The 17,058-nt window shown below is 41.2% G+C and overlaps 1 protein-coding gene across 1 annotated transcript; it reads right to left on the minus strand.

Moving 5' to 3' along the window:
• Positions 1-321: 321 nt before the first annotated feature.
• Positions 322-15,227, minus strand: galnt6 (UDP-N-acetyl-alpha-D-galactosamine:polypeptide N-acetylgalactosaminyltransferase 6 (GalNAc-T6)). The gene is made up of 11 exons (XM_017487314.2): positions 14,953-15,227; positions 12,130-12,588; positions 9,798-9,970; positions 8,213-8,362; positions 7,467-7,701; positions 3,746-3,863; positions 3,461-3,661; positions 1,937-2,068; positions 1,743-1,844; positions 1,481-1,639; positions 322-1,161 (listed from the first exon to the last, which is right to left on the minus strand). Exons 2-11 carry the CDS (start codon positions 12,585-12,587, stop codon positions 1,048-1,050), a joined length of 1,842 nt encoding a protein of 613 aa, XP_017342803.1. The 5' UTR covers position 12,588; positions 14,953-15,227; the 3' UTR covers positions 322-1,047.
• Between the last annotated feature and the right edge of the window lie 1,831 nt (positions 15,228-17,058).

The raw sequence follows: 17,058 nt of genomic DNA on the forward strand, positions 1-17,058 counted from the left end.
CGCACTATTTTTTTTCTTCAGTAAAATATTTGACCCTAGGTTTAAAGGATAACTAGTGCGACTGCACCTTCATTGTGTAAATTATTAAACATGATCACACACACAATCACCTCCAGGTTACTTACAGTCCCAGGCACTCCTTCTATTCATGCAGGTTATTTATGGAACAATGCAGGTATGAATAAGAAGCACAACCTGATAGTTCACAAATACTTGACGTTTATTAACGCTAACTAAATGCTGTACTATATTTATCTATAAACAGCCTCCGACTGAGAAGAAAAGAAGAAGAATGTGACCACGCAATCATGGAGAGCAATGAAAAGTCACAAGAATGCTTTAATTACAGCAAGGACAAATAGTATCCATTTCAATGTTTTCACTTAATAGTCTTGGAGATCTTTCCCAATCAGGAGTGTCGACACCATTAAATAACTCAAGTTGCACGTATTAGAATGTCTGGTAAGACAAGAGTACCATGATTTCTGACTAGACTTAAAAAACAAACAAACAAACAAACAAACAAAAAAAAGTAATCAATCTTTCTTGATGAAACACCCCACTGGAGTTTGGCTTGTGGCAGGATAACGGAATGATCTTATGACAAAATACAATACACCATGTCTGATTGGCAAATTAAAGGCCGTCTCATCTGCCTTCAATTAAAAGAAAATAAAAATTAAATACAATTACTTATTACACACTTTTTAAAACATAAATAAAATCTTTAAAAGTAGCAGTTTGAAGGCTGAAACGCAAAAAGGTTGAAAGCACACGTTTGGTGAATGCATGTAAACAATACTGCCGTCAGATGATGCTGTCCCACAGTGCAGCAGTTTTAGAGACGGTGCCTCAACTCACGTTCCTGACTCTCAAAGTTTTTTTTTGTTTTTGTTTTTTTTTCCCCCCAAAGTTTGGTCCATTGCATGGATGTAAATGACCCATATGCTATCAGTTCACATAGATGGGCCAGGAGTGAGCATATGAGCCCAAGTTATGGCTGTCCTTCTGGCTGGATTCTCGACTTCGTTCCAACAGAGACAGAGATCAGCTGAGCACCCAGTGTTGATGCAGGTCTCTTGAGTTGCAGGGGCTCATGAATACCTTGTTGTTCATCAAGTGCAGGCACTTACCTGAGGAAGGATTTTTTAATAACTGCTCCTACAAAAGAGTGACAGAAAGAAGTAGTCCAGTTAGTAAGCACTGCTGATTAGGGCTGCAAAAAAAAAAATCAAATATTTGAATACTTATTTATTCATATAAAACAAACAGTCAACAAATATTTGATTTATCTGCTGATCATGAGAAAGGCTTTAACAAATGCCATTTGGAATTTGAGTATGCTCATTGTCTTTTCTTGTTATGGACTTTCTCCTTACAAATATTCCCTGCCAAGTTTAGTCAACACAACCCTGCACAATTTCTGGAATTACAGCAAAACTCACTAAACTAGTTGAACTCAATGTTCAGTAAACAATACCTCGGTGAAGATCCACTCCTGCTGAGGGGCGACGTTGGTACCCCGACCCTTCAGCTGACACTGCTCTATCTGCACTTGCTCTGGGTATGAGGTGGCATGCAGGCACAGCTGTTTGCCCATGTTATGCCTCAGCTCCTTGTGTGATGAGTACTCAAAGTACTGAAAAGAACCAAAAAACACTCAAGTCACTCAGAGGATGAACCTATAACCTTATTTTTTTCAAAACTAACTAGTTTACCAATAGCAAAGATGCTGGTCATACCTGGTTTCCTCCCATGTTGTGGCACACGTACATAATCAATGGCTTTCCACCATTATTATTCTCCCCCACATCCAGGCAGTTCTGAGACCCCAAGTTTTTGATCTACGTGGCGATACAAAGAGCACAGGGTTCAACACATTTATGAAGACTTGAGATCTGTAAGTTTTTACTGGCAGGTTGAAATGAAGACTTACTGCTCCGAATTTAATAGGGTTAAGATCTGGAACAAAGGCTTCTGGGTAGACGTTGTTCAAATACCAGGTAAAGTTCTTGCAGCGTAACCTTTCCCGGAGGTTCAGCCTTTCTGTGATATCACCGTAGTTCATCTGCAGGACCCAAAGCAAAACGGTGTTGGTTAAACAGGAAATAAAATCCACATCGTTTTGGTCATCTAATATTAGTAATTGAAGACCAGATACATGAACTTCACTCAGTTTATTGGTTTGCAACTTGATGTCTGCTCGAATGTTGCCAATGGCTTACACAACCCATTCATCCCAAATAGATAATGACTTTGTTCCATCAGTGGGCCATGGATACAAATACATTAAAATAAAAGAAAGCATCAAAACATGTGGTCCCACAACAGCCGACATGATAAACACCACATTTACCACATAAGTACCCAACTACCTTTAGGGTTTAAGTCAAAACCAGAGTCTCAAGCTTTAGGGTCCAAGTTGGGTCCAGCATCTCTAGCTTTACGGTCCAGGTAGAGTCAGGAGTCTGCAGGTTTAGGGTCAAAGTCGAGTCTGGGGTCTCTAGCTTTAGGGTCAAAGTCGAGTCTGGGGTCTCTAGCTTTAGGGTCAAAGTTGAGTCTGTGGTCTCTAGCTTTAGGGTCAAAGTCGAGTCTGGGGTCTCTAGCTTTAGGGCCCAAGTGGAGTCAAGTCCTAAAGTATTTTTGGGTTTTCGATGAGTCCCTAAAATAGAGACTCCTGACTTGACTTGGATCCTAAAGCTAGAGACTCCAGGCTCTGGATGCTAATGCTCCAGACTATGTGAAAGGAACTCAGGATACATAAGGCAGCTATCTTCAGTCGCAGGTACCAACATTTCTAACAAAAATCCTAGCAGACAAAGAAAAATTACATTTCACCATAAAACCCTAGCATGTCAATGAACAAAATCAATTCCCCCCCCAGATGTGCACAAAGACACAGTAAGAAAACAAGGAAGTAGAAGTCCAGTAGTACTTAAGTAGCTTATCTACTTTTTTTTCCCTAACCAAAGAGAATTACAGTCCTGCCTTCTTTTCTTCTGGCTCACAAATCTGAGGCTTGTGAATTCACAGGTCAAAGTTCAGCCAGACAAAATCAGCACAAAGCAAAAGTAACCACCACCAGACGCAAATCTGGCCTTGTGTGTGCTTACACCTTCATTGAATTGACTTTTCTGTTGAATGATTTTATTTGTCTTTGGTCTGACCACTGCTTTGTTGTAAACGCTGCGGCTAAACTGTAGACGCTCTTTTATGCAGGCATTGTTCAAAACAAGTAGAGCCCCAGCCAGAGTAGACAATAAAAATCTAGCACAAGACCAAGCCTGGTGAACTTAAATCTGGTATAATCCTGAGATATAGTTGCAATCATTCAAGAAAATTCATGGGAAACATTGGGATTATGTCAATTAGTCATTTGGATTTGACACTATTATCCCTTACATGCTCAAGCCTGGTAAATGTGAATGAAAAGAACCTCATCTCACAGAGAGTCATTTACCTCTTTGGCCATCCTGGCTGCATTCCGGTTGCGGCGGTAATAGATTTGCTTATAGTCATCCATCCAAACCTCAGCCAAGCGGACCTGGTTGCGCACGATGACTTCAGTTCCTTTGGGGAAAGTGTGCGGACTTTTCGTGCGGAAGACGTGACCGACCACAGAGCACGGGATGATTTCCAGCTGGCCTCCACATTGCCACACCTGAGCATTTATTTCCAGTTAGCAACACGAAACACGGTAAGGGAAACTTAGCGTAGTAAAACGTCTCAGAGAGATTTAACGAACCCTGAAGGACATCTCCACATTCTCGCCACCCCAGATCTCCATTTTGTCGTCATACGTTCCAATTTCCTCAAAATACGCTTTGGAAATGGAGAACAAACCACCAGCAAAGGCTGGTGTTCTGGAAGGAAGAGAAGAGAGAAATGTAAAGAGGGTGGAAATCAAAATCTGCCTAATAACAGTGGAGGGGGAAAAAAAAATTGACTCAGGGAATTCCCCTGATTTTGTTGCGTCTGTTCTGCAGAACTTTGTATAGACACAACAGCAACAGCCCACTGAAGAAAGAATGTGAATGGGGGGTAAAAGATCTTCGATAATTAATGAACTTCTTTGAATTTCTTATGAAATGACCTCCAATATGGAGGTGGACTCAGACATGGGACATACCTATAGGAAATAATTTATGTTTTTGCTTATAATCTCAATGAATTCAAAGGATGAAAGCTGAAAACCTTTGACATTTGGTACAACTATCTTTGATACCTAGTGTCTACCATATCAAAAGATATGTCTGGGTGCAATCTAAGTTGGAAAACATGTTTCCTGAGTAGAACAAATAATTGTCAGACTGAGTTTTAAAAACTGCTTAGTACTTAACACTAAACTTTTCCATTTGGGGGGATTTTTCACCACTCCCCCCCTTCTAATTTTCTTCACAGTTTGTTCACCTGCTAATTACCCTACAATCCAAGAGCAACCAACTAACAGGTGCTTCCATCAGCTCACAGACCCCCACGAATGCCTGGTGTTGGTAGCACCTTCTCTACATTTTATGACAACTTACACTATATGGCCAGAAGTTTGTGGACACCTGATCAATTACACCCATATGTGCTTGTTGAACATCCCATTCCAGATTTAGTCCCCATTTGCTGTTATAATAACCTCCATTATTCTGGGAAGGCTTTCCACTAGATTTTGGAGTGTGGCTGTGGGGTTTCATGCTCTTTAAAATTTTATTTTTTAAAATTTATTAATATTTTTAAACAGTTTAGAGTAGACCAAGTATAGTGGCCATGCAGTATATTCCAGCAACGGATCGTTTTAAAATATTAAAAGGGGGGAAAAAAAAGCTATGCACATAATCAACTAGAATATTGCGCTCATTTAAGTGTGTACAACAATATTTTGACTATTTTTAGGAAGCATATTTTTTATTCCCGAACGTTTGCACTCACATATTTTGAGTATTTTATTGAAAGTCATTAATTATAGGCTACTTGTTTTTGAGTTGCTGAGGTGTGGATTAAAACTATTCAATTCAAGTGACCAGTCACATCAATGAATAATTATACTATATAGGCAAAAGTATGTGGACACTTGACCATCACACCCATATGTGGTTCTTCCCCAGACTGTTACAACAAAGTTTGAAGCACACAGCTGTCTAGCTTGTCTTTGTATGATGTAGCATTACAAATTTCCCTTCACTGGAACTAAAATTTCAGTTTACAGTGTTATAACAGCAAAGGGGGACTAATTCTGGAACAGGTTCTTCAAAAAGCAGATATGAGCGTGATTGGTCAGGTGTCCACAAACTTTTGGCCATTAGGCGTAAAAGAACTCAAAAATAAATATAATCGCGTTAATAATGATGGGTTGCGATTTATACCAATATAACTAACATACTTCGAGGACCTCGTGCTTAAAGGCGTGATTCTGTTACAGAAAAAAATTAATCAACTCATCTAAGTGCATTACAATTCAAATTTTGATTAGTTTTATAGTTTTTAATAGGGGTTCTCTCACAAACATAAAATCTTGCTATCCTTTGTATTTCTGTCACTCTTTTGGCGGGGGGCACAGACACATTCATGCATGGCATATACAAAATACAAACCCGGAAATATTTCCTTGTTTGGTGTAGCAATAAATATTTATGTTCATTTACAGATTTCATCACATTTTATAAAACTGTGCACACCTACTCACAAAAAGTTAAAGCTCCGTTTTTAGTCTACGGTGGATCTGCTGGATAAAAGGAGAAAACAAATCTGACAGGAAAATAACTGATGGATTTATATCCAAAATATTACATGTCGCAGGGTTTGATCTAAAAGAAATAAACTGATTTCAGAAATAGAAATAATTGGACTTCTCCCACAGAGGGCACATGAGGACGGTTACATCCTACAGAAATAATTCAATTCATATAACTTTCAAATCTTCAGTGTGAGAGCTGTATGAATTTAATTACTTCTGGGGCAGTGATTCAAGCTGGATTTAACTTTCATAGTAATTGGTCTGTGCATAGTTCAGGAACACGAACACACACACACACTTCTGTGACTTATTTAAATGATTTTTCAGCCAACTTTTCTTGTACATTTGGGTCAGTAGCGGTGAACGTCTTGCAGTTCTGGCATGGAAACCTTCTGCGTTTAGTACACGACTTACTGAAACCTCAGTGTCTGTTGTCACAAAGTCCTGCTGCAGGTCTTTTGCAGTCACTCGAGGGTTTTTCACAACCTGCCTTCTCAGAAATCTGCTTGCAGCCATTGATAGCATCCTTTTTCTGCCCCGTCCAGGTTATTTCATATATTTATGCCCCTAGACAGTTCAGGTATTTCACGTGTTCCGGCTCAAGCACACCTGGTGCAAATAATAAAAGCCCTATTATATTATATTATATATATATAAAAAAAATTCTTCTTCAAAATATTATTGTAAATGCTTCAATGAATGACCCTGATATTTGAGTAAATGGATGATGAGAATATAAAGGGGTCTCTTGCTGCAAAACCTTGAGAACCCCTGCTCTGACATTTTTCCATGCAGACTGAAAAATATAAGTGGCACACTGTTCAATTGTCAGTTTCTCCATTCTTATTAATATTCTTCAGTCTAAAGGGGAAAAGTTTTCTCTTTTATAAGTAAACTGCACATAATAGAACAATAAGGACCCCCCACCCCCCAGCTTAGTCATATTTCAGTGCTCATTTAACATACAAACTCTGATACCATGTTTTATGAAGCTACTTGCCGGTAAAAAGGAAATGGAAATTCTACACACACTCTGTAGCCTCATAAGACTATAGGACACACTGCTGAGCTCCTGTCTCCATCACTGCTTCTACTGTAAACAAGAAACTACTGCGAACATTAACTGAGCACTAGATTATATTTTCAAATGTTAATGCGCATACTTATCCCTCTCTATTTCAGGTCATTTGAACCTGAGTGCTGCAGTAAAACATTGCCTTGACCAGTAACTACCTGTACCAGCAAGAAGAAAAACCATGTAGACATTATCTCGGTCACATGGAGATATAGAACGAATGTGTGCGAAACCAGACAGAAAACACACACACACACACACACACACACACACACACACACACACACACACACACACACACACACACACACACACACACACACACACACACACACACACACACACACACACACACACACACACACACACACACACACACACACACACACACACACAGAAGAAACGAGTGACAGACACAGACAGGGCAAGAACAAAGCAGACAGAGAGTGAGAGAATGAGACAGAGACACAGAGAAAGACAGACACAGATGGAGAGACAGAGAGAGAGAGAGAGAGAGAGAGAGAGAGAGAGAGAGAGAGAGAGAGAGAGAGAGAGAGAGTGTTCAGGAAAGACAGATAGACTCAGAGAGAGAGAGTGAAACAGACAGATCATGACAAGAGCGAGCTCTTGACCAAGAGCATGAGAGAGAGAGAGAGAAAGACTCACTTGACAGGGTATGTCTCATCTTTGCGCTTTGCCTGCTCGTACTGAGGAATGGCCTCCCAGCCGAACGTCAGGCTCCAGTCGAAGTTTCCGCGGTTCTGAGCGCGTGCAGTGGCCACAGGCTTGTTAAACTTAAACGTGTTTAAGTCGATGCCGGTGATTTCAGGGCTCACGACGGCCGTCGGCTCTTCCACGATTCGAGCGAGCAGTGGCTCGAGCCAGCCGTGGAAACACTCACCTGGAGAAAAAGCAAACAAACCAAAAAAAAAAAAAACGCTTAATAATGCATGAACCACAAGAATGCAATGTATAAGTATGGATAAGTCTGCTGGCTCTACAGGTTTTTCATGCTCATATTGAACAAATCCGTATGAACCATGATGGGAGAGCAAACAGCAGACTGTCATTTTTTTAAATGACATTTTCATTTTAATTTAACTAAACACACCTCGCGAAAACAGTGTTATCGGACACGAGATCTGAGAATGAAACAGAAGTAAAAATCGGCTGAAATTTAGAACTGTCCCCGTCCCCCCCCTCCCTAATTTCCTCAAGCTATTTACTACTCTTAAATTGAAAATCTTGCATTTGTGTAATCGCTAATACCAAACAACCAGTGCTAGAAAAATAGTTATAATTAGGTGTAATTGAACAAAATGAACACGTGTGATCAGGGCTGTGGATCGCATCATATACCAGGGTGATTAGAGATAAATCTAAGTGTGAAAGGAAAATGAAAGTGATCCTACAGTGAGCGTCGAGGAAGGTGAGGGTCTCGCCCCGAGCGTGGCTGGCTCCCAGCAGTCGGGCCGTGATGAGTCCCTTCCTCTCCACCTGACGCACGACTTTAACCACCTTCAGCATCTTTACGTACTCATCCAGCTGAGAGTGTAGATGACCTGCAGCAGCATCCAGGGGCATGGAAATATATGTTTAACACAAAACAAACCAACAATGACTACACAATAAAAGCAGGGCGATTACACGTATTTGACGTTTTTGTCTTCACTCATATTAATCCTATTCAAATGATTAAGATCATCTATATTTTCTGTCGATATGTTTACCCACGAGGTGACCGCATGTAGTTTTATGCTGCGTTTTCACGTACACATTTCACATACACTGTATGGTTAAAAGGATGTAGACGCTTGACCATCGCACCCATACGTGGTTCTTTCCCAATCTTTTGCCACAAAGCTGGAAGCACACAATTACATAGAATATCTTTGTATGCTGTTGCATTACAATTTCCCTTCACTGGAACCAAAAGTGTTCCAGCATGACAATGCTTCTTTGCACAAAGCGAGCTCCGTGAAGACACTTTTTCCCCGAGGTTGGAGTGGAAGACCTCGCGTGTCCTGCACAGAGCCCTGACTTCGACCCCGACCGAACACCTTTTGAGATGAACTGGAACGTCGAGTGCACCCTAGGCCTCTTCACAGGACATCGCTACCTGACCTCACGAACGTTCTTGTGGCTGAACGAGCGCAAAACCCCAGAGCTACACTCCAAAATCTAGAGGAAAGCCTTCCCAGAAGAGTTGAGGATATAACAACAGCAAATGGGGACTCGATCTGGAACGAGATGTTCGACAAGCACATGTGTGAGATGGCCATGTGTCCTCAAACGTTTGGCCATAGAGTGTATGTAATTTTCCTGCGTTGACTATACATGGACTGTTGGTTTTGGCCTTTTGTGGCCTGTGGAAACTTTTGTGAAGAGGTGGTAAAAGTCCCAAAGTCTTGACTCATGTGCAGCTCGACTAAATACCCACCTAACTAAATGCTCTGAAGATTATGAACCTGTACTTCGACGGAAACTTTTACCACTTAATAAAAAAAAAACTCTTATATGTACTTAAATAGTGATGGTAAACGATGGCTGTCTCGCACATTTAGTTTTTGATAGTTTTTACACAAGGCTTTCTGTTTAATGTTAATCTTATAGTTAAAGTACGAACTCAAAACACGTTAGTTGAGGACAAATGCAAAACTCTGCATGACTCAGCAGTCTACAAGCAAGTTCCCTTTTCCACAAAATCCTCCTCCTGACAAATTTCACCACAACTTATATTCGAGGCCATATACCAGATGCGTTAATGGCCGACACTGCACTTTCAGAAAAAGTGGTTCGTGCGGCGTTCATGCCTGAAAGTGACTTGGGAAACGACACGCTTTGTACAAATACAGTTGCAGGTGTTTGGCATCGTAACGGCAGATTTGTTTGCACTTAGGGCAGAGCTGGGGCAATAAAACAGAGTGCAGAGCCAAGATCCTGGGCTTAATGTTGTCCTAAAGTGTTATCAGCGCTCATGATAAACACCGCACCCACCTGCCGTGCTTGCATCATCCACCATTATGATTTCGCGCAGCAGGGCGGCTGGGGTGGTGTATAGCACGCTGTGGACGGTGCGCAGCAGTGTGGACCAGGCCTCGTTGTGGAACACGATGATCACGCTGGTCGTGGGAAGAGGGGGACACCGGCGGAATTTACGCTCCACACACCTGAGGGATGGAAATTAGTTCTGCGGTGAGAATATCATTAGAAATGGGAGAAAATGGAAATACACTAAGTGAGAGAGAAAAAAAATAAGTTAAAAAAAAAAAAAAAAAACAACTTCCGGACGTGCGGTTATAGAAAAATAAGCAACGATGGGGTGGTGTGATGTGGCCTGAAGCAAAGCAAACTCGTCGCAAAGTGTTTTATTCCAGCAATCTTCCAATGCACTTTAAATGAAAAAAAATTATTATTAAAGAACACCACCCACTTTTATACTTTTCTAGTTACATTTAAATGTTGTGGAACATCTGCAGAACATTAGTTATTTCATGTTATTTCACAGCCTTAAACAGTTGTTCCCTCGCTACTTATTCTCTCTCGAAGTAAATAAGGCTTCTTTGTTATAAAGAAAGTCCTGAAGAATTCCCCCTTGTTGGAAAAATAAGACGTTCCAGCTTTACCTCGAAAGTTACAAAGTGCTGACATTGGAGACTCCTTCCAAAAATGTTAACTAAGAAGACGAAAAAAAAAAAGGCTCCTCGACAACAAAACAACACTTCAGTATAATCAACAACACCACGTTCTTTAATCCATTTTTCATGAAGCATATTTGAGAAGGTCCCTGCGCAAGTTCAACAACGTATTCGAACAGGATTTGGTGGAAAACGCCGTGGTGACGTTGACACATTTTGGCATGGTCTGTAAAATGAACACTTTACTCAGAAATTGGCCAGCGTACTGGACATTCTAAGACCGAACAGAACATTCTCAGAGCAGTTCTAGTTTGTAATTCGGGGATTCTTTCGTTGTTTAGTCTAACAGATTATATACCCATCATTTGGCAGTTACATCAGTTTACGTACAGTGGAAGAGTTGGCATTATACTAATAAGTAAGCGATAAAAACACAACGTTTTTTTATTCCTTACTTATTATTTAAAAAAAAAAAAAAAAAACAACGCAATGGTGTGGTGCAATACAAGTTATGGGTACGACTCTGAGCGCAGAAGTCGGTCATTTTACAAGAACAGCACGTCACAAACTGTTTTACGTCTCTTACATCACAGCGAATTTGCCGACGGTCACGTTTTCATTCGTTCAACAATGACACATTCTTTTTAATCCATTTACAGTTACCGTTTACTGTGGAGAAACCGCCATGAAACAAGGTTCTCGCTTACGTTATAGTAGCTATAAACAGTAGTTCTCTCACCAGCCTCTCATTTCTTATTTACGTACTAAATTTAGCAAAGACAAATAAAACCACAGCTTGTGAAGTTACTGAGAAACGAAGCGTAAACTGCGCCTTCCTAAAGACTTTCCTGTGGCGGGAAACTTGCTGACCGTTACAAAGCGCCAACACCGGAGACTCCTTCCATAAATCTCCTCACATACTACATCGGATGATTATACATTTTTCTTTGTTATATAGCAAGTTTGAATAAATAACGTAGTAACGCCTTCCGACCGATCAGATTCGAGAATTCCACAGCGCCATTGAATAAACGGGAATAACTTTTTTTTTTCCCCTCCCCAGTTCTGCAAGATAAAGCATTAAAAACATTCTCTCTCAACCAAGAGTCACTCATCAAGAGTGTTTTCAATAGCGTTACAATGAGAGTTTCTGTGACCAGCGATAAAAACGAACGTCTTTAGGGCATGAGATCGTGCCAGCTGGCACAACCGAGCTGCTACATTAGAATTATTGGCTCACGACGGATTCCTCAAGGATGTACCTTATTTTCTGAATATCCAAGGAAGCAACATTTGGCGCAACATTTAACTGATGGGAAAATAAACAAATTATCCATTACACAGTGCAGAGAAGTTGAGCCTGATATCAAAACGCTTCCTTCTCTTGTAGTGGCAACACCACTAGTGAAAGCCTGATTAGCAGGTCCTTACTGTAAACACTACGGTACAGAACACTATCAATAATGTCTATTTGGTTAACAATCATAAATGTTCAGGTTCAGCACTTGAGTCAACACAATACTGCTCAGCTAAGAGAAACATGAATGCTTGCACTCGAGCACCAGTATAAAAGTGTCAAGACTGTTCTGTTGATATTGTATGTAGTCGGATGATGACTTTAAAAGACCTTGGACTGGAGAAAAAAAAAAAAAAAAAAAAAAAAACCAACAACATGCACAAAATGTTCTTACTCTGGAGGCCGGGTGTCCTCTCCAAGGCTGCGGTGCAGAGAGATCCGATCGCTAGCGAACTGGTTAAAGCAGTGTCTGGTCATGCCCTCGTCCTTCTCCTTCACTTCATCCGGAGTGAGATCGTCCTTCTGGAACGCGCTCCCTCCAGCACCTTGGCTCTGCGGATCCTCCGGCGGCCTCTCGAACAACGGTTTGAGTTCAGCCTGGGTGTAAAATCCTGAGGGGCAATTTTTATCCACTTCTGCAGGCTGCTGTGGACTGCCTGGTTGGCCTGGAATCTGGAAGGCCAAGTTGCGGACTAATTCCAGCACTTGTTCCTTCCGGTTGGATAAATCCTGGAACCAGGGCTCCTCACTACCACCTCCCACGTCCCTCTGAAGCACCACAAGGACCAGCATGAAGAGCGCACCACCCAGCAGGGCCAGCTTCAGTGGCGAGACACGACGTCTCAGGCGCATCCTAAAACAGGAGGCACACAGAACAATGTAGGTTTCCATGGAAATGGTCTAACTGGTGCATTATCCTAATTTCAATAGCTCGAGCAGGTTCAGCTAATCGCATTATCAACTGAGGTAGCTGAAGTGAAGTGCACCAACCACTGGATCCCACCACACACTTTGCTTCCCCACACACACACACACACACACACACACGATCCAATGGTGCCAGGCTCTCATATTCAGCTGCCCATTGTACCATTGTACCAAGCAACACATCAGATCACTTAAAAACACAGGACAAGAACAAGATGCATCCCATGTTCCAAAAACTCAAAACCAAAGTTTGCTCACTGAACAGTTTAACATTGACTGAAGCCCCACTTTATTTAAAAAGTCTATTGAACTCAAAATAAATGAAGGAATTACTTTTCTCATTGTTAATACATTTAGGCGACCTATTCAAAATAGCTCAATCGAATTTCATGGATATGTTTTGTGACGAATTTTGAAATGAATCTGTTTAGTTTTGTTAGGCAAAGAATTTAGCGAAGACATTTTCCAGTACTTTTTTTTTTTTTTTTTTAAAAAGAAGAAGTACATTTCAGAATAATTGTCCTCTTGGTGTAATTTTACATCAGGACACAAATAGCTCTCGAATATATATTATTTTGTTCCAACTTTCATCAAGAGCCATCTAAAAAAGTGGTTATTTATACACTACAAACCACAACACATAGACTCTAGTAAATAAGATGTCCGAGTGGAGACAACAGTTTTAGTCTAATTGTTTTTTGGATAACATTTTGGCCATCCATAACATCGGCTTCTCTTAAACTGTAGTCATACAAATGTCAAAATAACTGGTTCGATCCTGCGTTCACGTTGTCGTCCGTGTCGCCTTTCACATTTTCTCTGGGTTTCCTCCAGGTTCTTTTGTTTCCTTTCATTTCAACCATCTAAAAAAAAAATGCCGTTAAGTGGATTTGCTAAGGTATGAACGAGCGTGAATGGTATCCCTGCGGCGGACTGGTGTTCCAGCTGGGGGTGAATTCTCCCGCCTTGCATAAACCGTTCCTGGGATAAGCTCCAGATTCCCGGAATAAAGCACTTACTTAAGATGAATGAATGAATCCTGGTTAAAAAAAAATTTATAAAATGGGTGAACCTCTTTTGCTTCTGTTAATCTAGGCAGGAATAGTGCTTGGAAACAAGTCCGAGTATGTTTAGTCAGACGTGAGATCAAAATTTCTACAAAACAACCACCCCAAAACCCCACACAGAAATGTGTAACATAAAAAATTATACATTTTTCATTCATTCATCTTTACTAAGTGATAGGTAAGGTCATAGTGGATCTCAGAAACATTGGGTGTGAGGCAGGAATACCATCACAGTCCATCACACCACACACACCCTCACACTTATGGGCAATTTAGGGTTGCAAATCCATCTACCAATTACCAATACCACTTTTTACTGGTCAGTCCTCAGAAACACTTCAGAGTAATGGATTAAACCAAAGACCGCTGAATATACGCTTCAGTTTTTCGGGCAAGGTTTGACATTTGGGAGGGTCTTGGAATTTAAGTGATCACACATTTCTCTGCGTCTCAGTGAGATACCTACCGGTCTTACCTGTCCAGCAGCTGTACCTACGCAAATATGAGTACAATTGGTTTTGTTAACAGTTCACTCATTTGTTTAGTCATAAGTGTAACAGAAGCATGAGCATACCTTTGAGACAACTAACCTCTCAACAATAGCTCAGAGAAACAGGTTCACCTGGGATTAACTTTTTTTTTTTTTTTTTTTAAAACAATAAGTCAACCAAGACAATGTAAAATGTATGAGACACAAACTCAATCCTTCCCTCACTTTCTTTTACCACAAAACATCACCAAATACTTCTAGAAGGTTTTGAAATAACGAATATTTAATGCTAGTCGTGTGTATATGAGCTGTAACTTAATAGTTGTTGTTGTTGTTGTTGTTTCTCCTCGTACTCATAGAGATGTGTCAAGTACTTCCTCATGGACGGAAAAAAACGGTGTGACACTCAACAGAAAACCGGACTCATTGTATAAAAACATCAAAGACGCCTTTCTGAAGTCTTCAGTGGCAGCTTGAGACACTGAGACATCGAGACATTGACTTTGAGCCAGCTTTTTAGACTGCTTATATATTGTTCTACATTCGCATCCATTAGGGTCACATTTCGTTCAAGGAAGTACAAATGAAGAGTTCATAGTCATACAGAAAGTTTAGAATCTACAGGAGATAAAGTCAGGGAGGAAGACTGGAGAGGAAACTGGTGAAAATCTTAACATACATGTAGATATTAATCCGTATGACTACTCATGAAATCTTCACAGTTTAGACTTACCTGGAGATAACGTCACTCAGATCGCGTGCACGATAAACTCGTTATTTCCCGTCTCGCGCGGTGAGCTCGCTCGCTCACTCACTCACGCGTGCGTGCGTGCGTGTGTGTGTGTGTGAGCGTTCAGCAAGGATGTGGTAAAACTCTGACTCGCTGACTTGTTTGTTAGAAGGATCTCCGAGCAGAAAGACAGCACATCATCGTCCCGGTTTCCCTTTTTGAACGCAACAGGTGCCGCTCGGCCGAGCATTTAACCGGCGTCCGCGGGGTCCTAACGCCGTCGCACGTACACGCAAGAACTTCCACGCGCTTCATGAACGGGGCGGTGCTTTGTTACGATCTGAAACGCTCTCGTGCTCTCGCTCTCGGGGGGGGGATCACTAATAAAAAATTATGTCAAGAACACACTTTCGTTGCACATTTCACTCTCAACTTAATTAAAGTTCTGGAGTGGGCGCAATAGGATTACAAGCATTACCTGGGTAGATATGAATAATGAATAGAGAAGCGATTAAGTACCATCTCGGATGTCAGTGCCTCGTGCTCTCGGGTTACTTCCTGGTGAGAGTCGAGATTGTAAACTATTGATTGACATGCGAGTAGTGAGGCTGTGGACTAAATATGCAAGGAAGGTCTTTACTGTTGGAAAGTATGCCAGTGATGTGGCAAGCTTTGTAGAGATGGAGTGGCAAAAAGCCCTATGAATGAACTTAACTCTTTTATTATTCACCAGAGGGCAAAAAAGAGGACATTTCTGCTTGTTTTTGGGGGTGCCTGTGTTCAGCGTTGAATGTATTTGTCCACACTCCACAGTAGTGGTTACAAGCTCATATGAAGACACTCAGTAGACACTCAGGGCTTTAAGAATTTGAATTGTTATCATTTTATCATGGCAGATGTATACAGTGTTTCACTAACAAAAAAGTTTTAGTCGTGTTATCCGCTTTATCGCTGTACCAACGTTATGGCACTTTTCCACCGCACGGTACGGTACGGCTCGACTCGACTTTCCACTGTGGAGAGTACCTGGTACTTCTTTTAGTACCGGTTCGGTCGAGGTTCGGAGCGAGCCGATCCGATACTAAACGTGAGCCACGCACTGAGGGAGCGGGGAATTCTCCTTAACGAGTGCTTCTGTATTGTGCCTGAATAAATGTGTCATTTAATATATATTTTGCGTACGGTGATTTTCTATTCATTGAAAATTGTTGTTTATCTCATTACAGATAAAATTACAACAAAGCTGTCTGTCTTAGATTTTTACATCTCGCTCGTTACCGATTTCCAAACAGGCGTTTATGGAAGTCGTTCCTGTCGCGGCTGAATCTTAGTCGTATCGAGCGCTACGTAGGTTCTACGGCGCCGTTATTTTACATCCTTAATAGGCTCCGTGATCAGTGAACAGGAAAGGCGTTTGGAATACGGCCTGACCGTGTATTTGTACAGGGCTTCCATAATACAACATTATTCCTGCGTGAAGGCGAGCGGAAGATGGCACCCGCTCAGAAAAGTAAAGCGAGTCGAGTCGAGCCTAGCCGTACTGTGCCGTACCGTGCAGTGGAAAAGTGGCTTTATTGTGGAGACGTGTGAACTGTTTGCCCAGCACGGGGCTCACACCCCTCCCGTTTCCCATCGCCCTGCTCACTAGCAGCTAACACGGAGTCACGATACTCTACACACAGAAACCCAACCGTGTCCTGATTCATCTTTTAACAGACTTGAGGTGATAGTATAACTCATTTGTTTATACTTATTGAAACAAATCGGATAAGTTGATCGTAATGGAACGCCAGTGTACCGCTAGCAAGAGTTCATTAAAACAGATACACAGGTCCATACGATTGAATTGAGTTACATTTACACAATTTATCATACACCCAACATGATTTGATCATGTATTTTCAAAGCCCTGAATAAAATCAATTCTTCATTTGCACCCGAACTGAGGCTCGAACCTGGATCATGGTGTTCTGCGACAGCTCCGTTACTGCTGCACTATTCTACCACACAGCTAAATTATGTTAATACAGTTTAATACTATAGTTATGGTTCGCCATCAGTGCCATCCTCAGAAGCATATTTCAGAATGTAATTAGTTTATGTTAATAC

This window comes from Ictalurus punctatus, chromosome 15 (genome assembly GCF_001660625.3).
Source record: "Ictalurus punctatus breed USDA103 chromosome 15, Coco_2.0, whole genome shotgun sequence".
NCBI lineage: Eukaryota > Metazoa > Chordata > Actinopteri > Siluriformes > Ictaluridae > Ictalurus > Ictalurus punctatus.